At 42.3% G+C, this 25,392-nt stretch overlaps 1 protein-coding gene across 1 annotated transcript; it reads right to left on the bottom strand.

Moving 5' to 3' along the window:
• Positions 1–622: 622 nt before the first annotated feature.
• Positions 623–21,040, bottom strand: vill (villin-like; the record flags this gene model as incomplete). Its single annotated transcript, XM_080751747.1, has 19 exons — positions 623–736; positions 3,241–3,648; positions 4,880–4,948; positions 5,636–5,824; positions 6,687–6,831; positions 7,635–7,780; positions 8,889–9,068; positions 10,248–10,406; positions 10,507–10,644; positions 11,457–11,557; positions 12,741–12,894; positions 13,068–13,166; positions 13,644–13,722; positions 14,697–14,902; positions 15,854–15,964; positions 16,573–16,681; positions 19,771–19,973; positions 20,700–20,774; positions 20,969–21,040. The coding sequence occupies 19 exons, from the start codon at positions 21,038–21,040 to the stop codon at positions 623–625; spliced, it is 2,757 nt and encodes a 918-aa protein (XP_080607873.1).
• Positions 21,041–25,392: the final 4,352 nt, after the last annotated feature.

Here is a 25,392-nt window from a genome sequence, read left to right as displayed (position 1 = left end):
ACAGCATTTGCACTAGCATTCAAATAAAGCAATGACAAAACACATCACAAACTCTTGGTTAGTTTATTTGTGCTATAAATACAGCCCATGCCAGGCCATGGCCCATGACATGACATGACATGACATGACATGACATGACATGACATGACATGACATGACAAGACAAGACAAGACAAGACATATGACAGCAATTTTTTAAAATGATCTGTATCAAATGTTGGGAAAATTACTTGGAGGGATACTGTATAGCGTTCCTATAGCCTACTGGGCATGTCATAATAGGTGAACATTCTGCATAGATTTATTAATAACATTTGGAAAAATGGATGAACATTCAGCAAACGCTCCACAAAAAAGCAGATCTTCAAGCTCACAATACGCTCTGCGAAGCGTTGAGCTAGTAGATCTGCTATTGAGGTACAACAAAGTACACTGTACACACACACACACACACACACACACACACACACACACAAGACCCTACTGACTTGCTTAGTTGGAAATCAAATATATTGCCTATAGTTTTAGAGTGACGTTTAAAATAAAAAATCATAGGTTATTTAAGATTTGGCATAATATCATACAGTATTCCCTCATGATCCCATTCAAATGCTTTTCAGTCTCAGAAAAGTCCCGCCTTTGTCTTCAAGTCATTCTGCCTCCACTTTGGCAGGCGTTGGAAGTCTGAGCGGTTTGTACCCAGCAGGTTCTCAAAGTCCACATCAGAGAGGTAGTCCTGGGATAGAGCAGTCGGATGGAAACAGAAGAGAGATGGAATGGTCATAGCCTGACCCCTACAGGTCACTCATTGCTATTACTGTTGCACACTGTGGATCTACATGAGACAGTTTACAGTTTAGGCATTTAGCAGACGCTTTTAATCCAAAGCGACTTACAATAAACAGGTAATACACATCACTATAATAAGCAAGATAATATGTCAGTACATTAACAACAATATAACAAATGCATAGGAATATCAATCCAGAAAAACAATAACATAGGTAGACCACGCACCTAATCAGTAAAGAACTTCTAAAACCAAAAAAGGCTATCTAGATTCATGTATGGTCATTGAGGGAAAGGGGAGTGTTACAGTAGTGCTATGGGTTTAGGTGGAGTCTGAAGAGGTGAGTCTTCAGTCCACTGCGGAAGCTATAGGGAGTGAGTCTGTAGTTCTAAGTGCGACAGGGAGTTTATTCCACAGTTTGGGGGCCAGGAGGGCAAATTGTCTAGGACGGGTGGATTTTTGTCCTGGGGTTTTTAGCGAGGGTTCTGTCAGCATCCCTGTGAGGGACTTTACAGTGGTTGACTGTGGTTCTCAAACATTTTCATGTCAAGGACCCCCAAATAGATAATGCATTTAGCTGCGGACCCCCATCTGAAAAGATTTTTGCCAGGGGCCCCCGTAAGAGAAGAAATGCATTCAAAATAGCTCACAACATGTCCCATAAAATACGGTTAAAGTGGTAAAACTGATTTTGATGCTATATTAACACATCTTGTTGGGGACCCCCTGTTACTCCTTCAAGGACCCCTTGAAGGGGGTCTTCAGACCCCTCTTACTGCTTCATCATCTATCATCTTCAGCTGTCCCTGTAAATTAATCACATTGACAGTTACATCAAGTGTAACTATAGCTCAGGCTACTGTACACTATCAGTGTTGTGATCCATAATCAGTGGTGGAAAAAGTATTCAAATGTTTTACTTTAAGTAAAAGTATCAATACGGGCCGCAATGTAGAAACACTCTGTTACAAGTAAAAGTCTGGAATTCAAGTATTGGTGTCAAAAGCATTCCTAAGCCAATAATTTGATGACTGGCAATGAAGACTGTTTGATAATAAAAAATAAAATATATAATCCATGGATTCAAGGCCTCATGGGGTGTGTAATTTAGTTGATAGAATGGAAGCAGTGCTTTTCCGAGCACAGGTCTCCGCCAGGTCAGTTAGGTTATTGTGGCCTCCTGGTGGCGCTATGGGGCTGTTAAGTCTGACATCATTTTGTAGGCACAAGAGAACTTTTGGGGCCAACTGCCCCCAAAACCCTTGAATCTTTTTACAATTTTTATTATTTACTAATTTTTCTTCTCTTTGTTGTTGAAAGGAAAGTGGTAGAATTATACTTTAGTCGTAATTTTTGTCTCGAATCTGTTGAAATAGCGAGGGACAAATATTGACAATAAATCTGCTTGGAGGTTTGACTACAAAATTATGTCACGGCTTAAAAGCCCCATAATAAGCCAAGTTGAAAAGAGTGCCATGTATTTCATGATTTGAGGCATTTTGATCAAAACAGACCAATCCTGCAAACTTGAAAGCCAATGTTAGCCAATTAGGATAGAATATGAAATATCAGACAAATCACATCAATAGAGATACTGTGTACTGATTTGCATGATATTTGCACCCGATCCACTTTGAATCCCAAAATCTGAAGGAGTGATATCAAAGAATGCCTATATAAAAGGTGTAAAAAATCCAGGGCAAAGGTTTTTTTCTTGGCCTCTAGGGAGTGCGCATACATAGTTTTACACTGATCGTTGGAGTTATAGGTAAAACACGAATCGGCCTCTCAGATTCATGTTGATCACATGACTGTAGAGATAGTGTCTGACGATTTGCGTGGACAAAATCTGTAGGAGTAGGCCTACTGTCCAAAAATGTGTTTAGCTCATGGTGGCAGGCCCATATGAAAAATGTGGGGCAGAGGTTCTTCATGTAGGAGGAGGAGGATGGATCGCACACAGTGGCAAGAGTTGTATCTGAGATACACTGAAGAAGGCTTACAGCCGAAACGTTTGTTTCTCATCTGCAAATGCAATAATAAAGAAAAGACAACTCTTGCCACTGTGTGCGATCCATCCTCCTCCTCCTACATGTTGATCTAAAGGGATACCGCACCAGCAGAGTCAGAGCGCGGTGGTAACCAAAAAGTTTATTCATGGGCAGAGGTTCTTGGCATCCAGGGAGGGTGTGCGTGCACAGTTTGGCAGTGACCAAGCGGTGCTGGAGTCGAGATTAGCTGGTAACAGACGGATGGACATACGCAAGGACGGACACACACACGGACGGACGGACGGACAGACAGACACAGGGCGAAACATAGTCTCGGCTATGCCTTTCGGCCTGGCGGAGACAAAAATATGTAATTCTTTTTTTTTATGTGTGAACTATCTACAGTAGACTACTTGAGAAAATGTTACTTTACACCAGTGTCCACAGTGACACACTCACCTCTCTCTGGGTGGGCTCCACTCCTTGAGGCAGCTCAGCGGGGGTCCTGTCCACAAGGAGCCCCGGGGACAGGAAGCCACCACGAGGGGGCAGGTTTCCGCCGGACGCAGGGGAAGGAACGCCATCTGACGAGGCGGGGGAAAAGGCACCTCCACGGCCAGCCGAGGGAGACGGCAGCCCACCACCACTCGAGGGGGACAGGGTGACAGCCATGCTGGACTGGGCTCTCTGGGTGGCTGGGCTAGAAGGACCGGATGGCCCGGAGGGGGACACGTCCCCTCCATAGGGGGACAAGTCCCCTCCATGGAGCCTGTAGACTGGAGGAGAGCTGACAGGACCGCCTGGGGCTCCGTAAGCAACAGCACCCCCAGCAGGGTTCTGGCTCTGTAGGCCAGTGTTGTTCATGTCCTGTACAGGTATATGGCACATGATGGACATGTGAAAACATTCTAACAGTTGCTCACAATAGGAGAATAGATGGATCATTTGAAAATCGTGTGTACTCTTATAGCACCACACCATGAGGCTGATTTGAACATTTTCAAGTGGCATTTCTTCCTCTGCCTAGTGGGAATGTCTGGGCACAATTCAATCAAAATCTAAATGGCAGGCTGTGTTCATGATTTGAGGCATTTTGTTCAAAATGGACCAATCCTGCAAACTTTGGAAGCCAATCTTAGCCAATAAGGATGGAATATGGAAAATCGGACAGATTCATGTTGATCACATGACTGTAGAGATAGGCCTACTGTCTACCGATTTGCGTGGACAAAATCTGTTGGAGTAGGTACTGTCCAAAACATTGTTTAGCAAAAATCGGCCTCATGGTGGCGCTAGAACAGGCCCATATGAAAAATATGGGCCTGTTTCATATAGTGTAGTGACTCATTAGTAACAGGATGGGTGGGCACCAAGGAAGAGTGGGCAACTCGGTATTAAATTGGTTATTTTTTCCACAATGAGATTAAAAGATTAACATTAAAACATGCTTAAACATTCAACATAATATTTCTATAATTGCTACAAATTGCTACTAAACCGGTATATCCAATCATTTGAGGCATGATAATGATTTTTTTTTTTATCCCACGATTTTTGTAACCCAGTTTTTCACCCAGTGTCAATTGTAATCCTGGGCGCTACACTCCCTCTGCCAACCTGGGGAAAGCAACAGACTGACCTCATGCTTCCTTCAATGTGTGAGGAGTCCAAACCGCTTCTTTTCACCTGACAGGGAGGAGTTTCCCCAGTTGGACGTAGCGTGTGGAAGGAACACGTTATTCCAACCAGTTCCTTTACCCTACCCTTTTTTCCTGTTTTCCACACAGAAAGGCCCCTTTGCCAACCCCAGCTAGTGTATGGGCACTGATGACGCGTAGAACACGCCACCAGTGCCCAAAGCGCCCATTGCTGGAATCGAACCCAGAACCTTCTAGCTGACCGTGAGGCAACAGCGTTACCGACTGCGCCACCGTGCCCCCTTTTATCGTGCATGTTCACATCATTTATACTTTACATTACTTACATTTTGGAACAAAATGGCTAATTTAACACAGAGGTGCCCAGATGTCCATAGTGCCCACCTATCCTGTATTCATCTTGAATTGGTGTTAGGGATTAGAGTTAGTCAATCACTTACTACAGTGATCTGTGACAGAGATGTTGCATCACTCAGTTTCTTTTTCATCTCCTCATAGGAGTTGCCTCCCTGTTGAGAGGATAAAAGTCAAGCCATTAGTTAGCATTAGCAAATAAACAGTGACCCCTCACAATAAACCATTTGTGTGCGATTATCAACATCTTCAAACCATGTGAGATGGCCCATTTATGGAGCAAATATAGCCTCAAAATGACATGCGAATAATAGATTTGCACTCTTCCATTTTGATTTGTGAAAGAGTTAATAGATTTGCACACACTTGCATTTCAATTTGTGAATGTGTACATGGATTTGTATACACTTTCATTTTGATTTGTGAATGTGTACATGGATTTGCACACACTTGTATTTTGATTTGTGAATGTGTACATAGATTTGCACACATGCACTTGCATTTTGATTTGCACACTTTGCAGACCGATTAGACTGTCAGCAAATTATCATAGGATTCTCATGTTGTATAACTGTGCTTTCGGGTCCACAGGTTCATACACATACCACATGTTACAGTGCTTTCCCAACCCTGTTTAGAGCAACAATGGTGTTGTTTTTGCCTACAGACTTGTAGATGATAGATCTGCACATTTTTGACTAGCCGAAGCATAAAATAGGGTTCAAGTGTTTAAACCGATTTTTATGGTATATTACAGTATAGTTAATTTAGCTGGTGACCCCCTCCAACCTCCTTCAAGGAGGACCCCACAGTTTTAAGAACCACTGCTGCAAGTAACTCACACTCCACGTGTGAGGGTCCCATGCATTGAACCAGCCGGTGAAGGTGTACGGCTCGAAGCCTTGTTTGACGGTGATGATGGGCGTGTCTGGGTCGCGGCCCGCCGGGTGAGTCCTCAGGTACTCCAGGGCGCTGTTGTTCGCCTCCTTGGTCTCATGTTGGTTCGCTGAGCGGCCGATCCACAGGAAAATCTGAAGAGAGAACGAAAGTAGAGAATTCCCGATACCGATTCCGATACCAATAACTTGTGTATCGGTTGATATTGAGTACCGATCCGATACCAGTGTGTAATTTAAAGAAATCTGGGACAGTAGTTTTCAAAGTGGGGTCCAGGGACTCTCTGGGTTCTTTGAGGGGGTTCCAAATGGACCCTTACAGGTCTGTAACCCTTGAGAGTGTACAAATGGAACCAGATGGACCTCTACGGGTCCATTTGGTTCCATTTGTACAGTACATTCCCAGAGTTATGAGGGTCCTTGAAATTAAAACATTTGAGAACCAGTGATCTAGGGATAAAAGAATATGCATTAATAATTGTTCAAGTGCAGCTACAAGTTAGTAATATAACAATGTAAATAGTACAGTAAGAGTATAATACAGTAGTGCAACATCAACTTAAGCATTGAAAATACAAACTAATGATGACTGTCAATGACAAAAAAATGACATCGTAATGGCATAGACTGATATACTCGTATCGTAACAACTCTATATCAGTGGTTTTCAACCAGTGGTCCGGGGACCACCAGTGGTCCTTGAGGGGGTTCCAGGTGGTCCCCAGCTAAATGACGGAGAGTTGGTAACCAAATGGAAGGAATTGTGGACAATACCTGATCCAACAACAACAAAATATTCCAAGTCTTGGGTCTGAGAGGCTAAATCTCATCAAATGCTGGTCCGTGGCTCAGATACCAAATAAATAATGGACCTTGATATGAAAAGGGTTGAAAACCACTGCTCTAAATGAAAGATATGAGACCCCTGCAGAAATGTTTGACCAATCTACCTATGGACCGCCAACCCCCAACCCCACATGACCCTTTGACCTCTCACCTCCTCCCAGGTGTCCAGAAGCATCACATCATCCTGGTCCAGATCAGACTGAGCGAAGTCGTCCACCTCTGTCATCCTGAACCGGCCCGTCTGATTGGAGCATTCAAACAGCCTGGGGCTGTGAGGAGGCTCCTCCTTCTGCAGCCTAGATATGAGCCAGAGGTATGTGTGTGTTTCTTTCTTTGAAAAACATTTTAAAATAGTTCAAATAGCCGATCTGCGAGCTCTCAACGTGTCGATGTAGATCGGCTAGTTGAACTCTTTTTAAATGTTTTTCATAATAGTTAAAGATGTCATGAAGGGATAAAGTAAGAGATAGGGCCAGCGGCGTAGCCGAGATTTATCATCTGGCTAGGCCTGGCACAATGTGGGTGGGCACAGATGTGAGCTTGTACATCGGCTATTTTAAAATAGTGAACATTTAAATATTTACAGGGACATAATACAGTCATTTGTCATGAAAGTGGACTTCCCAAGCAACATGGAGACGTTTTAATTTGAGAAATCGCTTCATAATTGACTAAACTATGATCAGATCAAACTTTGGTGTCTTTGCTTCCTAGATAGCCGCCGTGCATCGCCACACCGCGCATCGCCGCAACGCGCATCGCCGCACCGCGCTGCAAAATGTTTTCGGTATTTTTGGGTGGCCACAAAAACAAAATGGGTGGGCCTAGGCCTAGACAGGCCCACCCGTGGCTACGTCGCTGGGTAAGTTGCGTTTTCTTGAACACGAATGTTAATAATGTTATTTACGGTCATAGCACGTTGTTTAGACTGACCCTAGTTTCTTTGGGTCACTACTTTGTTTTCTGTGTAGTACAGTGTGTGTGTGCGCGTGTGCGTGCGTGTGTGTGTGTGTGTGTGTGTGTGTGTGTGCGTGCGTGCGTGCGTGCGTGCGTGCGTGCGTGTGTGCGTGCGTGCGTGCGTGCGCGTGCGCGTGCGTACCTCTTGCCGCTGGCGTAGGGGGCCTTGCCCCCCAGGGCGACCCAGAACTCTGAGGGTTCCTGGCCCTCCATCACCACCTGCTTATCCTGCTTGGAGAGCACCTCCGACATCACCTTCCCCATCACCCTCTCATCTCCACTGCAGCCCTACACACACACACGCACGCACGCACGCACGCACGCACGCACGCACGCACGCACGCACGCATGCACGCACGCACGCACACACACACACACACACACACACACACACACACACACACACACACACACACACACCATCTTAATGACGATGGGGGCATTTTTACTTTTATTTACACACTGAACTTGTTTACTCAAAAGTAAATGTACAAGTAGTAAAAGTATGGGTGCTTTTCATAGTACAAAGAAACAACAGATTCATTTTGAGTTTTTGTGTTTGTCCATCCAATTTTCATCTCCATCCACTTGCAGCTTTTACAGAGTAACGTGTTTGAGTTTTGAGTGAAGCTTTTCCATCACATCAAAGAGAGAATCGTGCATCTCTATCCATTTGTATCTATATTTAAGCTTTGAGTGGACTTTGTCCATCATATCAAAGAGAGAATTCTCCATCTACTGTACATCCACTTGTAGCTTTTACGCAGTCACAGTAAGAGCTTATTCCCTGATCAGCCAGGTGCTCAAATATAAACAAAAAAACATTAAAATCTTTCATTCATATGAAAATGGAAGTGGTTTTAGTAAAAGTATAATAATAAAAAAATATATAGTATATAAAATAGGCTATATATATATATATATATATATGTATATGTATATGTATATATATATATATATATATATATATATATATATATATATATATATATATATATATATATATACATATATATATACAATGTACAATGTCCATGTACAATGTCTTCCAAATCCTTCTTCTAATTCAGTGGTTCTCAAACTTTTTCATGTCAAGGACCCCCAAAATTACATGTATTTGGCCGCGGACCTCTGATCTCAAAACATGTTGTTCCATATGGGACCTACCAGAAGCAAATAGTTGAGTTACAAATGTTCGCTTTTAAAAAGATATATTCAAAGACTTCATCACGATTTTTTTAAAATAGCAGATCAACAAGTTCACAGAGTGCCGTGCTGTGAGCTTGTATATCTGCTATTTTTCAATAGTTAAAGCATTAAATAATTCTAGGTCTTAATGGGTTAACAAAGCAGGCTACTTGTACTTCATGACTTTACAGCTGTGGGTAAAACCTACCTTTCCATACCACAGGTAGCACAGGTGGTCGGTCTTCAACAGGAACACATCATTGGTGTTGAGAGAGGAGGCTCTGGCTTGTACCTCGGTGGCTTTGGTGTTGATCTCATTGGTTCCTCTCACTTGGAACAGCCGAGGACCGCTGTCAGGAATGACCACCCCAGGTCTGCCCGTACCTCCCTGGAAGCACACCATGCCGTTCATTACACACACTCACTGGAGGCAGAACACAATTATCCAAGTACAAATACGTGCATAGAATCAACACTATGAATTTACAGGTGAACTTTAGTGGGATTTTTGTGCTTCATGCTTGTGGTAGCATTATGTTGTCTAACTTGTCTTTAACAATTGTTATGTTAAAGACAATCAATCAATCACTAGAAGAAATAATGGTATTTCTATACAAGACAGTGTAGAAAGACAGACAGGAGATTGAACGTGTGCAGAGAAGGGGAAAGAGATGCTACGCACTGATGTCCCTCCAGGAATCGTACCAGGGTCTTTGTGACATCTTAGCTTTGCTATTATTATCACTCCAAATACACAAACACACTAGACATTAGAGGTGCAACAGTTCAGTCAGCCCACGGTTCGGTTCGGTTTCGGTACAGTAAAAAATGAAAATGAAAAAGAAAAGAAAAAAATATATATTTGAAAATATTTCCAAAATGTTCAGTTTATTTTAAAGATGAGGTGCCATCATTTGTCTCCCCCCAAAACATGATAATCAGGTATTATGATTATACTGTTGCAAGACGTCAATAAGGGATAACTTTGGGTGCAAGAGGAAAGAATACTCAGGACGAGTGATATCCAGTTCTCTTTCTTTACTTGTCAGAATGGCAATAATTAATAATACACAGCTTTTAGTGCGCTCTAGCTTCGGTGCAGAGGAACGTAGGTCCACACCAAAGCCAGCGAGCGTCACAATCACAGTGAATGAACTTCAAAGACCCGGAAACTAAATACCTGCCAGAGACATACGTACTTACAATAGCAAGGTGAGATTATGTGATGAATATAAGGGAATCACTTATGCTCTAAACACAACTATAACAACATTACTAGTAGCTAAATAATAATGCAATATGAGGCATAGGAACCAGCATTACAATACTAAGAGAACTTCAAAAAAGTGTACATAAAGAGTTTTTATGTGGCCACACCCAAAAAAAGAAAGAAATTCGGTTCATTCGGTATGGGCTGTTCGGTTCGGGACAGGGCCATTCGGTTCGGTATACTGGTTCGGTTCAGTGTTGTTGCACCCCTACTAGACATTGACAGTACTCATTACAATTTGAATTACAAAGTCTATAGAGCCACAAATATATTGTTCCTATGGAACACATCTCTCACCTCAAATATAATGAGCTTGCCCTTGAATATGGCCAGAAAGTGGCGAGGCTCCTTTCCCATGATCACCCGCACCTGGACAGGAGCTCCGTTGTACTTGTTATCAACGTTGACAGCCTGGTACGCGCACGCTGTGATCTCATCCTGAGTGGCATGGCGTCCCTATCATAAAGCCACAGTAAAGACAGGTTGACAATGATATCCAAGAGTTTTAAAGTGAATTGAGATTTAAACAGCGTTTGAGTATTTGGGATCAACTCACCAGCCACATGTACAGTATGTATTGGGGCCGGTTTGACCTCTGATACGTGTACAGCACCAAGTAGCAGTCTCCACCGTAGAACTGTCCATAGGTGCTGGGGTTTACTTCACTCAGCTCCAAGTTCTCAATCCTCCACACCTGACAAGAGATGCAGAACATTATAAGATCTCTGTTTGTGAGTGGGCAAATGTGTTTTGGGGTGCTCTACAGCCCCTGTCTATAGGATAGGATAGAGCAGTGGTTCTCAACCTTTTCAGGCCGCGACCCCCAAAATAACTTTAACTGGGAACCCCCCACCCTGACGAGCCTGACTAAGAGTAGAAGCATTACATTTTGTATAACACGGTTCTATTGTGAAAATAGCAGATCTACGAGGCGTTGTGAGCATGTATATCAGCTATTTTCACAATTTCTGCCTCTAATATTTGACAATTTGGCCAATGTTTAATTTGTCATTTTAGAGGTATTAAAAAGTCCTTACATTTTCACTTTAGAAATGTGCATATACCCTCTATACACTTAAACTTTGTTGGTTTGTTTACTGTTGAGTGAGAAAACAATGTTGCACATGAAGTTAATCATCTGGGGACCCCCCAAAATATTTTGGGGACCCCCCTGGGGGTCCTGACCCCCAGGTTGAGAACCACTGGGATAGGGAGTGAAAAACAAAACAAACACCCCTAGTATGTGCCTTTTCTGCACACAAATCTGAACACAGACAAACACTGAATTATGCATATCGTGGATATCTCCATCATTTTGTGTTTTCTTTTTAAATGGATGCCCTACTTGATCATGATCACACTACACTAGCATCACACAAAAGTATCAAAAGCAGCAGATCCTTTGCTCATAATAAGGTTCCCCCACCGACAGCAGCGATACATACAGTAGGTTATGATATCGTTTTATGATAGAGTTTTCATGGTGTGTGTGTTTGTTTCTCTGACCTGAACCTCTCCAGAAGCGTCATCCACCATGCGCTGCTGTGCGGCCAGTTCAGGACGCGCATGGAGCTCCATCACATCGAACTTAACCTGCTCCACCTTGGCTGCATGGATCATGATGGTCAGTGATGGAAAGTTACTAAGTACATTTACTCAAGTAATGTACTTGAAGAGGCCCCACCATGAATTTCACATTTTTAATTTTTGTCTTGTTTTTTGGTCTTCCCAGTGTCTCTTCCAGCCCCAAAAAAAACATTCTATGTCACAGAGGGCTCATTTCCTATTGGGCCCCCTTGAGAAGGGGGCGGTACTCTTTGGGAGGCTATATTCTATTGAGACTATATATGTGAGGTGGAACCATGAGGTAAAGTGGTGCTAAAATTGGAACGATACAGAGAAGATTACAATTAACTCTACATGGTTCTCATCGTGGTTCTCTAATATTCTCTGTATCGTTCAAATTTTAGCCCAAAGTCAGCACCCGTTGCCAACAAAGGGCATTTTGGTATAAAGGCATCTGAAACGGCTTGGAATTAGAGACAGACAGAACATTAGTTACTGGTTACTTTGTTCATTTGATTATTATTACAAAACATAAATAAATACTTCAGCCCTATACATTTCGGCCATTTGAAAATATACAATCTACAAGCTGACATTGCTTGTAGATCTACAATAAAAGAAAAACATATTTTATACATTTGTCTTGTGAAATGGGACATGCTGCATAATGAGTACTTTCTACTTTTGGTACTTTAAAGTACATCTTGATGAAAACTTTTGTACTTTTACTCAAGTAAATCCAGACTTTTACTTGTAACATTGCGGTATTGAAACTTTCACTTAAATAAAATAATGAAGTCCTTTTTCAACCACTGATGATGGTATGATCAACTACAATAGCATGCAAAAGTCAAACTCAATCACGCCCGGGTAAACAGTGGTTGCAAATAATTCTTTGTGCTCTAGTGTCTGGTGTTTGTTTTAACCTGCGTATTAGCGTACCGGATGGGTGGGGTTTGTTTGCCATATAGGACATTGCAGCCAGTGAGTGACACATACGTTAAGGACACATACCACAGGAAAAGAATGTGAACAACTATTTAGAGGTGGAACTTTGTCGATACACCCCCAAAATAAAAATAAAATAAAAAATCATGTGATGACCGGGGGTTCCGACCCACAGTTTGAGAACCACTGAAGTAGACTACCCCTATAGTTGTTTGAAAATACTACCTGATTCATTTCTGAAACAAAACTTTCAATGATCAATATGAGGAGTTTTACCTATATTTCCAATGCTGTGAACACTGCCCAGGCCCTGCGTTTGGCCTTTCTCTCTCCAGGACTTGAACAGGTGCTTAAACATGGCCGACTCTCCTCCTTCACTCATAACCTCCACGTTGGTGTTGGATGGGTAACTCTTGGCCTTGATGAAGCCCTTGAAGAAAAAGAATGATGGCGTTTGGAAGGTAGGCACATAAAATATTAAACAATGGCCAGGGAAACAGGCATGGTTTATGGAAACAAACACATCTCTTGAACTTGGAATGTACTTTACTTTGTAATAAAACATGACAGGATATATTTCTGTTTTACAGGTACGCTACTCACCACTGCCCTGCTCAGGGCAGACCTTCGTTCGTCCTTAGAGGCCTGCTTGCCCTTCCATACCAGCACACTGGAGCCTCCTTGGTCCACTATGTAACAATCCTGACAGAGAGAGAACAAAGAATTGATGGAATGATTATGAAGGTATGATAGGGTGGCCTGGTCTTCTTTGTCTGGCGCAATAATCATTGTCACCTCTTCATTTATAAAGCCCTAGTTGGAAAATTGCCACCATATATCTCATCCATGCTACGTGAGAAACCTTATAGTCACATTCTATCTTGCTCTAGCGATTGGCTGATCCTTCTGGTTCCTTTTGCCAAATCAGAAACCGGGAAAGACTGCATCGTTGTAAATGAGAGTCTCCCTCAATGATCTCTCTTAGAATTTAAATACATGTTGAATAAATGAGGTATATTGTTATTTTTTCCAGGGTACAGTATAGGTTCACTGAGAACAAAACATTCCTTTTCAGCTGGGGGTCCCCAGTTCAAATATGATTACTACTATGAGATTCACATAACAACCGTTTATTCTGAGAACAATCAGTAAAGTTAAATCATAATTATGAGACCTTACCGATGAGCGCAGTAAGTCTTGAGTAAGTGGCTGGGTGGCCACTTCCTGAACCACCAGCTTCCCACTGTTATCTGACACACTGATGAGAGAGACACGGGACACAGTGTAGTACAAGAATAAATACAAATACAGTCAGGCACGTGCACACATTGACATCAAAGGGGGCTTGAGCCCCTGCCCTTTTACCTGTCAGTAAAAAAGTGCCCCCTCCAGGCCATGAATTCAGTTTTCACTAAGATGAAAGAAATGCAAATGCCACCTTTCCATGCCATACCTGAAGGCAGCATTCAAGAGAATTGCCTTGTCCAAACTCCCCTGAACTTGAATGCAGCATCTTATGTTGGAAAAATTGCCCTCTCTGTGTAGAAATCCATACACCACATCTCCAGTATTGACTTGATTATGATTCAGTCTTTATTTTCTCCAAAAGGCCCAATTAGAAATTGCAGCCCCTGCCACTTTAACATTCTCTGCACGTCCCTGAATACAGTACACCGCCACATAGTGTAGCGGTAGGAATTTTGCAACTAAATCAATCATTTCTCCAGGGAATATCTCCAGGGAAAATAAGGCTAGACCTTTCGAAATGACAAAAATGCACATAGCCCTAAGGTTTACTTTGTTGTATTACCTACTACAGTAATCTCAATGTTGGGCGATATTACTCAGGAGAGTAATATGTTACTTATTACATATTAATACTTAAAAAGTAATAATATATTACTTATTATTACTAGGAATCTGAGTAATATATTATATTACATTATTACATATTACTTTGTGAGCTTGTACATTTCTTGAAAAATCTTCAATTAAAGTGTTTGAAAAATGTTGAATCATTTAGATCTTTTTACCACAAATCTCCTCTTCTGGGGGGTCCCTGGCACAAAACATTTTCGGAATTGGGGTCTCCTGCCAAATACATACACTTTTGGGGGTCCTGTTTTGAGAGCTACTGTTTTAGAAGGCATTTGTAGAATCGGGCCTCGGGTCTTAATTGGTCAGCATCATTTCGATAGTGATGTGAGTGATTGGTTAAGACTGAACTCTTACTGGTAGAGCCTGATGTTGGCGCTCTGAAGCAGGTCTGGTTTATCGTCAGGAAGGGCCTCCTTCAGCTGCCCCGTCCTCTGACCCAGCACCGCCCTCAGGATCTTCATCAGCTCCGGAGAGTCTTCCTCATCTCCGCCCTCCACCACTCCGATCTGAGCACGGCCGCCTCTCTCCCTGTCTCGGATGTCCTGTGCCAACAGGACTGCCTGCGGACGGAGAGGAGAGGAGAGGAGAGGAGAATGCATTCAATGCTTAATCCGTTAAAACCAGGAAAGTATCTCTGTCATTTTAGATTTTAGCTACTGTAGCAGTTCTTCACGAACTTAGTGGTTCTCAAAAATATAGCTGATATAGGCCTATAGCTTGTACTTGTGCTATGTTTATTCATTTTTGAAACATTTAGAAATTGTTTGAAAGATTTTGAATATTTTAGAATTCTTTAACACAAATCTTCTCTTCTGGGGGTCCCTGGCACAAAACATTTTTAGAAGGGGCTCCGCGGCCAAACACATAAAAATGGAAATCATTTTGGGGGTCAGGATTTGACTTTGATCCTGGATTAAGATCAGGGGTGTCACAAGGGGGGGGGGGAAGTGGGACTGAGTTACTTAGGGCCCAAGGTGGAGGGACCTTAATTATTTTATACTTTAGCTATTGAAAAATATCAGATCTACAAGCTCACAGCTGTGAGCTTGTAGATCATCTATTTTTGAAAAGTCGTGAAAATGTGTGCAAATCTTTGAATATATGTATTCTTTAAGCGAACATTTGTAACTCACATTTTGCTTCTGGGGGGGTCCCTGGAACTAAATATTTTGAAATGGGGGTCCGTGGCCAAATACATATCATTTTGGGGGTCCTTCATATGAAAACGTTTGAGCACCACTGACATAGAAACCTTAGAAGGATTAGAAATATTCAAAGACTTTTCGCGATTTTCAAAAATAGCAGATCTACAAGCTCGCAATGCGGCACTCGGTGCCATGCTGCGAGCTTGTATATCTGCTATTTTTCAATAGTTAAAGCACAAAATAATGCGTTCCCAGTCTAAATGGGTTAAACCCCCTACTCCCCCTATGAAGAACATTCATGGGGGGCCCGCAGTGAATCCTTGTACCCAGGACCCAGAATTTGCTGCGACACCCCTGACTAGATACCTTGAGTTTCTCCCTCCTGTTGCTCTGTGGGCCGTTCCATTGTACGATGGCCTTGCCCATGTCCAGCAGGAAAATATCTCCACTGTTAAAACTGTTCCAAGAAACCTCCACCTGCACACAGATGCACGTACACACACACACACACACACACACGCACACGCACACGCACACACACACACACACACACACACACACACACACACACACACACACACACTCAAAGTTTAATAACAATATCTGAGGAAATTCACAGCTAGCACAATAGATACGAAAACAAACATAACACATAGTAGTGTGTGCGTTGGCTTGTGTGGTGATGAGCCTATAATAAACCCACTGAGTGGGAGTAGACAAACAGCATGACTGTACATTCCAGTGTGTTTGTGTGCAATGGTGGAAAGTACCTTTACTCGAGTACTGTACTTACTTGGCAATGTGCGATGTTGATACTTTAAAATACTGGGCTATTTAAAATAGCCGATCGACCAGCTCACACCGTGTCACATCGCAGACACATTTACTTTACTTTTACTTTGGTACTTATTATTATATTTTGATGTGCATTACTTCAATGTTGATAGTTTAAAACTGTACTTTTACTTGTAAACAGAATCATTTTTAAATTGTGGTGTTGCTCCGCCTTGTTTGTGTGTGTGTTTGTGTGTGTGCGTGCGGGTGACCAGGGTAGAAACCAACAGGAAGTAGTTGTCGTACTGCACCTCTGTGGCCGTCACATGCTTCCGTCCTTTGACGTGCAGCAGCCGCAGAATGTTGTACATGTTGGTCTGGACATGATGGAAGCCGGAGGCCACCCCGCCCTTCTTGTAGCTGAGGAGGAGGGAGAGGACAGGTGTTCTCGTCAGGGTCACGCACCACCACCACAGATTGCATTATCAAAAACATCAGACATGAGCAGGGACGTGCTGGCCATTGGGAAAAGTGGGACAACTCCCGAACGGCCGTTGCTTCATCATACAAGGACGTTGCACAAAAGTAGTGAAAACAGCAGATCTACAAGCACACAACGCCTCGCGTAGATCGGCTGTTTTCACTAGTTTAAATCATTTTTAAAATGATAAATACAAAACAAACGGTTTTGGACATACAAGATTTCCACCCGACAACGACAAAATACAAATCATGTACAGTAATTGGACCACTGGTTTGTCACTTGTCATGATCTGAAATGGCAAATCTTTGAGCACGTAATGAGGGCCTCTCCAACTCTTTTTCCCGGGCTGAATCAGGGGCCCAGCACGTCCCTGGACATGAGGTCACTTTTGGAGGAGTATCGATTGTTGACGGTTTCTGGTCTTGACACTTGAATCAACAACATTACTTTTGGCAGTGGTGTAAAGTGACTAAGTACATGTTTGTTGTTTACAGTGAAGACTACTCTTCCTGGGGTCCAAACACTCACACATCTCAATAATATTGAAAATATAATACAATGGAATTCTATAATTACAAATTTAAAACAAAACAAAACAAAACAAAAAAAGATCTAAATGAAAAGATTATGATGAATGTACTCAAGTAGGCCTACTGTACTGTAGTTCAACCAAAACAAAATACCCATGAAGCATTGAATTCATAGATTTTCTTTTTTTTCTTTTATGTGGACGCCTTCCTAAGTCAATAATTTGATTACCAGCGTAAACATGCTAATGTACACAAAGGAGACTTTGTGTCTGCTACCGGAAATACACCCGGTCAACAAATTATTGGCTTAGGAATGCATCAAAAACTAAAGAAATCAATCCATGGCTTCATGGGGAGTGTAATTGATAGACAATAAGTAATTTTTTGTGTGAACTACTCCTTTAAGTGCAATTCTGAGGTATTTGTACTTTACTTGAGTATTTCCAATTTTCAATACTTTTACTTCTACTCCACAACATCTCAAAGGCAAATGTTATACTTTTTACTCCACTACAATTATTTTGGATTTTTTTTAATTATTATTACAAAACATACATTAACCACTTCAGCCCTATTTAAACTTTGCCTATTTGAAAATCGATCTACAAGCTCACAACACGTCGTGAATCGCGAACTTGTAGATCTGCTATTTTAAAAATATATTTTTAATACATTTTACACCCATGATATTAACTTGTGAAATGGGACATTCTGCATAATGAGCGAATGATGAATGCACGATTATTGATTACTTTTACTTTTTTTACCACCACTGGATTACATTATCAGACGCCAGCCATAATGAGGTCACATTTTGGAACAGAATCGATTGTAAAACAAAGTTAGTAAAATTTTTCTTCTTGAAAACCTGAATAAACAATGTTACATTTGGCAACAAAGCGGAATTATAATATTGAAAACAGATGGCAGAGGGGCAGCGCAAAATGAAGCTGTGTTCTTCTGGGTCAGGAAAGAAAACAAACCCAATGTGTTGTTGTTATGGTTTTTCATACAGAGGTGTGTGTGTGTGTGTGTGTGTGTGTGTGTGTGTGTGTGTGTGTGTGTGTGTGTGTGTGTGTGTGTGTGTGTGTGTGTGTGTGTGTGTGTGTGCGCGCGCGCGCGCGCGTGCGTGCGTGCGTGGTAAGGAATGCTTCCTCTAAACTTGAGTTTGGAGGAGAAGGCGCTTCGTATGGTGTATGTGTTGGTAATGGCAGATGGAAGAGTACGTTTTCTGTGTTTTCTGTTGTTTACATTCTGTTGTACTTGTTTGAAGCCATGCACTGACATGCCGTATGGCATCAGGAGCAACTGAAAAATATTCGTGCCCTTAAGGTATTTTATAAATGTGGACTCAAATGAAGGAATTAAAATGTGTACTAGAATGAAGGAATTAAAATGTGTACCACAATGAAGGAATTAAAATGTGTACCAGAATGAAGGAATTAAAATGTGTACCAGAATGAAGGAATTAAAATGTGTACCAGAATGAAGGAATTAAAATGTGTACCAGAATGAAGGAATTGCCAGAATGAAGGAATTAAAATGTGTATATAAGAAAAAGAAGGTGCGCATCAGCAATGGTTTTCTCAGTGGAGTGCTAGACCTAAAGTCAAATTTACATAAAAAATAGGAATTAAATTCCTATTTTCGGCTAAGCCGCGTTTCGGCTAAGAGCCTTCGTCAGAGCATTCTTGCTCTGACGAAGGCTCTTAGCCGAAACGCGTAAGCGTTCCTTTTTGGTGTGTGCCAATAAATAAGTGGAAATGTGAGTACTTTGTCCTCCTGATTTAAACATTAGGGATGTGCTACCTTTTTGGAATTTAATTCCTATTTTTTATGTGAATTAAAATGTGTGTTTGTAGGCTGATGCTGACCTTCAAAGCAGCCAAAGGTATGGCTCCTCCATACCTCCAAAACCTGATCAACCCCTACACCCCACCCGTTCACTTAGATCAGCCAACACAGGGATGCTGACAGAACCCTCGCTAAAAACCCCAGGGCAAAAATCCACTCGTCCGAGACAGTTTGCCCTCCTGGCCCCCAAGTTGTGGAATAAACTCCCTGTTGCACTTAGAACAACGGACTCACTCGCTAGCTTTCGCCGTGGACTGAAGACTCACCTTTTCAGACTCCACCTAAACCCTTAGCACTACTGAAAAATCAATGACCATACATGAAGCTAGTTAGCATTTTTTTTTTTTTTTTTTTTACTGATTATATTGTGTTTTTTCTAGATAGATATCCATTTGCATTTGTTATATTGCTGTTGATGTACTGACATATTATCTTGTTTATTATTGTGATGTTTTATCTGCTTATTGTAAGTCGCTTTGAATTAAAAGCGTCTGCTAAATGCCTAAACTGTAAACTGTAAACTGTAGGCGTTCACTACTCAGCCTCAGCATTGGCCTTACACTCAAATGAAGGAATTAAAATGTGTGCGTGCGTGCGAGCGTGTGTAGGCGTTCACTTCTCAGCCTCAGCACTGGCCTTACACAATGCCATTTTTGAAGTAGCTCCTGAAGCGGGGCGACTCGCTGCCCTGCACCTCTCTGTGCTGGACGGGGCTGCCTCCCAGGTGCTCGTCCAGCTGGGTGACGTAGATGGCTGCCGCTCCCTGCTCATCCTGGGAGGAGGCGCTCCCCATCCAGTAGTGGAGGTCCACCATACTCTGAGACGAGTTCTTGTTCTGGCTTATCTAGAGGGACAAGGGCATCAAACACAGCCTACATTCTGAGCCCTGTTGGGCAGTGACGCGTAACTTAGGCCCGCCCGCCCCGTTTACACTGACAGGCAAATCCAGCCTGAATCAGATCTGTGCCACATTCAGATTGGAATCCGATTGGTTTAAATGGTCACATGGAACAAATCAGATTCCTTTCTGGATGTGACACAGATCTGATTCAGGCTGGATTTGGCTGCCAGTGTAAATGGGGCCTTAGTGATATACTACTGTAATCTTATTACTTTACCCAGTATATAGAGTAGTGTAACTTATTACAGCTGCCGAAACAGTAATATTAATTATACTGATCTTTGACCTTTTTTTTAAATGGCTTTAGGGCTGTTATTAGATTAGTATTGTTATTTATGTATTGTTTTTATTGTGTATTATGGAGCACCCCAAACTACGTTTTTGTGCTGTAAATCCTTGTGTCAATAAAATACAAGTAAATATAGTAATATAATATACCAGTAAGGGCGAGAAGCGACCTCGCCCTAAAGAGCTAGGTCGCGCACATGGGCGCGTGCACACACCCGCCTGCCTGGGTGACAGCAGACTGCTGGGCGAGCACTGTTGCTTTGGCATGAGACCAACTTTCCCTCTTTTAGTATCACTGGGGCTTTAATGCAGAGCGCCGCCAGACACTAACACCAGCGTGTAGGCCTACTCCCTCGGGAAATCAACTAGGACTTTACTCACATAAAGCACAATGTAGCAATCTCCCTCAAAGAAGTTGCCAAAGCCCTGGGCTGGAACAGGCACCATCTTCATGTTCTGAATGAAAACAACCATGAGACAATGAAAACAACAAGTGTGACTAAAATCCAATTAAAGCTAAAGAGATGATGTGCCACCTACAAAAACCTCCACAGCACATGAGGCTCTTGTTAATGGAGTGCAGTGTGACCAATTAGGGCACGGTGTGCACATTTTGTAACCTCCGTGCTAGGCTTTGTTTGATGACTCACATTGATGGTCCATATCTGCAGGCCTGGTTGTCGCCTGACACTTGCAAAGGCATCTGGTGTTTCGTCAGCCATTCTGTTCAGCTGAAACATGCATACAACACAACACAACATACACACAACAGAACAGCTATCAGAAAATTGGTGGTGCTGCATTCATCAGTTACGCCCTTAATCTGTGGAACACATTAGCTCAAGAAATCAGGGAGACAAGCACAGTCAACATCTTTAAGTGTCAACTGAAAACCCACCTTTTAAACTAGCATCTCATGAGATGTATTGCTCTGCACCTAGATGTTGTGCTGTTTTGTTGTTGTTTTAATCTGTTTTTCATCTGTTTTGCTGTATCGTACAGCACTTTGAGATGCATTTTGATGTATGAACAGTGCTAGGGAGAAATATAGCCTAAACGTTGCCAAAGACCCCAAATTAATACGTGGACCTGCATCTGAAAATGTTTTGGTCTGTGCTTTTTGCCCCAAAAGAGAAGATTTCTGTTAAACGTTTTCAAAAATAGCAGATATACAAGCTTGCAGCCCGGCACGAAGTGACTGGAGTCTGGAACCCCCTCCCTGGCCCTGGGGGTCGCCGGACCTCACTTTGAGAGAACCAATGCATAAGAGAACCCATTTAATTCATAACTAACTTCCCCCAAGTTTTATAAATGGCAAATGTTGAATGCTGTAGAATTGTGACAATTACATCCCCACATCAATCATCTTCTTCAGCTATAGTGGTTTTTCATCAGAAACAGATGGCTCAGACATAGAGAGAGAGAGATGTACACGTGTGCCGTCTCAAAAGACGTTCAAGAACTCCTACAGTGACACACTCTAATCCTGCTAACGAGTGTCAGCATGCCGCTACAACAACAAACGAGCTCCGCAATCAGTGGCGCTTTAAGCCTTAACTGCCTCTTGTGTCACATATCAGATACAACTGTGCCGATAAGCAAATACAGTGTGCCACTCACTGTGCAAACAACACAGGTTCAGTGGTGAAACACTGCATGGAAAATAGGCTTGCTGGGATGTCACACTGGCAACATGATCTGAATGAGAAGACAGGATTCACGCATATGGTACAATAACACAATGCACTTTAAGGGCGGGCTGTTGAATTTGTGATCACAGTATACAGACAGTGGCTGCCAGGCTTACACAGCCCTATTTCATGGCCCGTAGGCCTACTGCATTGGTTCTCAGAGTGAGGTCTGGGGAACGCCCTTCGTGGTCGTGGTCCCCAGCAAAATGAGGAACCCATTTAAGCCTGATGGGTTAATATTATTAATATAATACTAGACCTTACCCGTTTGAAGATATGTGCTCCAATATATGTGCAGAGTGTGGGTTATGGAGAAAGTAACTGTAACTGGTGCGTGCGTGAGAATATGTGGGGGCATCATAATGTAAGGAGCAGCCCATGGAGGAGTGTATATTTTTTGATGGATACAAATAATTTAACAGCTAAATTAGGTGAATAGAAGTATGAGGATGTATGCGCTTGCTCTACACCAGTGATGTATATCGGACCATTTAACCATATATGGAGACATCTGGTACCCAAAGATATTCACAGATATGGGCTTAATATTGATGACATAAGGGATCTCCATATATGGGCGTAAAAGGGATTTGGTTCCCCTGGCATCACAGGGATCTCCATATATGGGCATAAAATGGATTTGGTTACCCTGGCAACACGGGGATCTCCATATCTCCATATATGGGCATAAAAGGGATTTGGTTCCCCTGGCATCACAGGGATCTCCATATATGGGCATAAAAGGGATTTGGTTCCCCTGACATTACAGTGATGTCAGTGGCTGGTTCTACAGAGGGGATCTCCATTTATGGGCATAAAAGGGAATGTATGTATGATGATGTCAGATATCATAGACGTCATAGGACTTTCACATAACGAATAACTGAGTAAGCATGTAAACCCGTAAAATCTATATTTGGGCATGGCTGATTTATGACCTCATCATGATGACACGAGCAAACACAGCTGAATTGTATAAATGATCAGTGCAGAAACCAACAGAAGTATTTGACCAAGACTCTTCGATTTAAACATCAACAAAGGTGTGACGTTTGTTGATGGTCACGTGTGACGTGTGACGGACGGACGGACGGACGGACGGACGGACGGACGGCCGGTGGAGGTTTTCATAGTAAACTGCTCCCTGACGGTCGCAATAATTTTGCCATACCCGTCGGAAGATAAGACACACATCAAATGCACCCGGTGCATGAGTGACCCGTGCATGCAGGCAAACCACATGAGAGAGAGAGAGAGAGAGAGAGAGAGAGAGACACACTGCAACATTCCTAACTGTGAGATTGGTGGGTGTAGGGTTACAGATCCCATGGCCTGGAGGAACGGACCGTTGCCCTGACAACAGGCTGAAGTTGAGTTGAACAGAAGTGGTATAAAAACGCTAAGAAATAGCTTGAATTTGGTGAAAATGGAAATCGGGCTCCGTCAGCCTCTGTATAATGCTAATGGCCAATGCGCCATGTGAAAATTGGGATCAGTTGCTGAAGAGATAAAGGTGGAAATGCATTTGTGACTGACCTACTGACTGACTGACTGACTGACTGACTGACTGACTGACCTCTCTCTAAAATTATATAATGGATAGTAGTGTGTACCAATTTGTGTATAACGGTCAAATATCTTAATTCTTTGATTGTGCTGTTTGCCACCCTGTGTTCCAAAACAAACCCTGTTGTTTTAACTTTGTTGTTCCTACAGCCTTGACACTGTACAAGGGCCTGATACAATATGTAACTGGCAAACCATCTTTAATCAACAATTCTGTTGTGTTCTGACCACTGATAAAGGTCAGGTCAGCCGATGAGGTGACCACGGTCACCTATTACATCATACTGTTAAAGTAACTATATAACACCATGTCAACTGTCTATAGGCAGAAGAACCAACGATGGGTGATTTTGTTGTACTGTACTTGCTACAATTTGAACTCTGAACTATCTCAGCCACACCAACTCAAAACGGCCAAAGACGGATTCTGTTCGGCGGTTCCCGACATTCGGTCGTGTTGGAAGTCACCATTATTACAGAAATATATACTGCATGCTATGCTGAACGTAATCCACTTAGTGTCATCTTTTCAAAATGCATATTTACCGTACAGTTTGTGTTTGTATGCTTATTTCGCAATACCTATTGCGCAATCCTCTGTAGAGTGAGTTTGTCATCATGGTCACAAGAGTATCGGGTTTCAAGAGGGAAGGGGGGGGTTAGAGAGAGAGAGAGAGGAGAGAGAGAAGAGAGAGAGAGAGAAAGAGAGAGAGAGAGAGAGAGAGAGAGAGAGAGAGAGAGAGAGAGAGAGAGGTACAGTAAGATACAGTAGATTACAGTACAGTAAGATACAGTACAGCAAGGTACAGCATAGTACAGTACAATACGGTACAGCAAGGTACAGTAGAGTACAGCAAAGTACAGTACAATACGGTACAGCAAGGTACAGTAGAGTACAGCAAAGTACAGTACAATACGGTACAGTCAGGTACAGTAGAGTAAGATACAGTAGATTACAGTACAGTAAGATACAGTACAGCAAGGTACAGCATAGTACAGTACAATACGGTACAGCAAGGTACAGTAGAGTACAGCAAAGTACAGTACAATACGGTACAGCAAGGTACAGTAGAGTACAGCAAAGTACAGTACAATACGGTACAGTCAGGTACAGTAGAGTAAAGCAAAGTACAGTAAGGTAAGGTAAAGTAGAGTACAGTACAATACGGTACAGTAAGATACAGTAGATTACAGTACAGTAAGATACAGTACAGCAAGGTACAGCATAGTACAGTACAATACGGTACAGCAAGGTACAGTAGAGTACAGCAAAGTACAGTACAATACGGTACAGCAAGGTACAGTAGAGTACAGCAAAGTACAGTACAATACGGTACAGTCAGGTACAGTAGAGTAAAGCAAAGTACAGTAAGGTAAAGTAGAGTACAGTGCAATACGGTACAGTACAGTACAGTACAGTACAGTACAGCAAAGTACAGTACAGTACAATACGGTACAGTCAGGTACAGTAGAGTAAAGCAAAGTACAGTAAGGTAAAGTAGAGTACAGTGCAATACGGTACAGTACAGTACAGTACAGTACAGTACAGCAAAGTACAGTACAGTACAATACGGTACAGTCAGGTACAGTAGTGTACAGCAAAGTACAGTAAGGTAAAGTAGAGTACAGTAGAGTACAGCAAAGTACAGTAAGGTAAAGTAGAGTACAGTAGAGTACAGCAAAGTACAGTAAGGTAAAGTAGAGCACAGTAGAGTACAGGACAGTAAGGTAAAGTAGAGTACAGTAGAGTACATTAAAGTACAGTACAGTAAGGTAAAGTAGAGTACAGTAGAGTACATTAAAGTACAGTAAGGTAA

Source organism: Nannobrachium achirus, assembly GCF_963921795.1.
Source record: "Nannobrachium achirus genome assembly, chromosome: 21".
In the NCBI taxonomy this organism is placed as follows: Eukaryota; Metazoa; Chordata; class Actinopteri; order Myctophiformes; family Myctophidae; genus Nannobrachium; species Nannobrachium achirus.
This window is presented reverse-complemented; position numbering and strand designations above follow the sequence as displayed.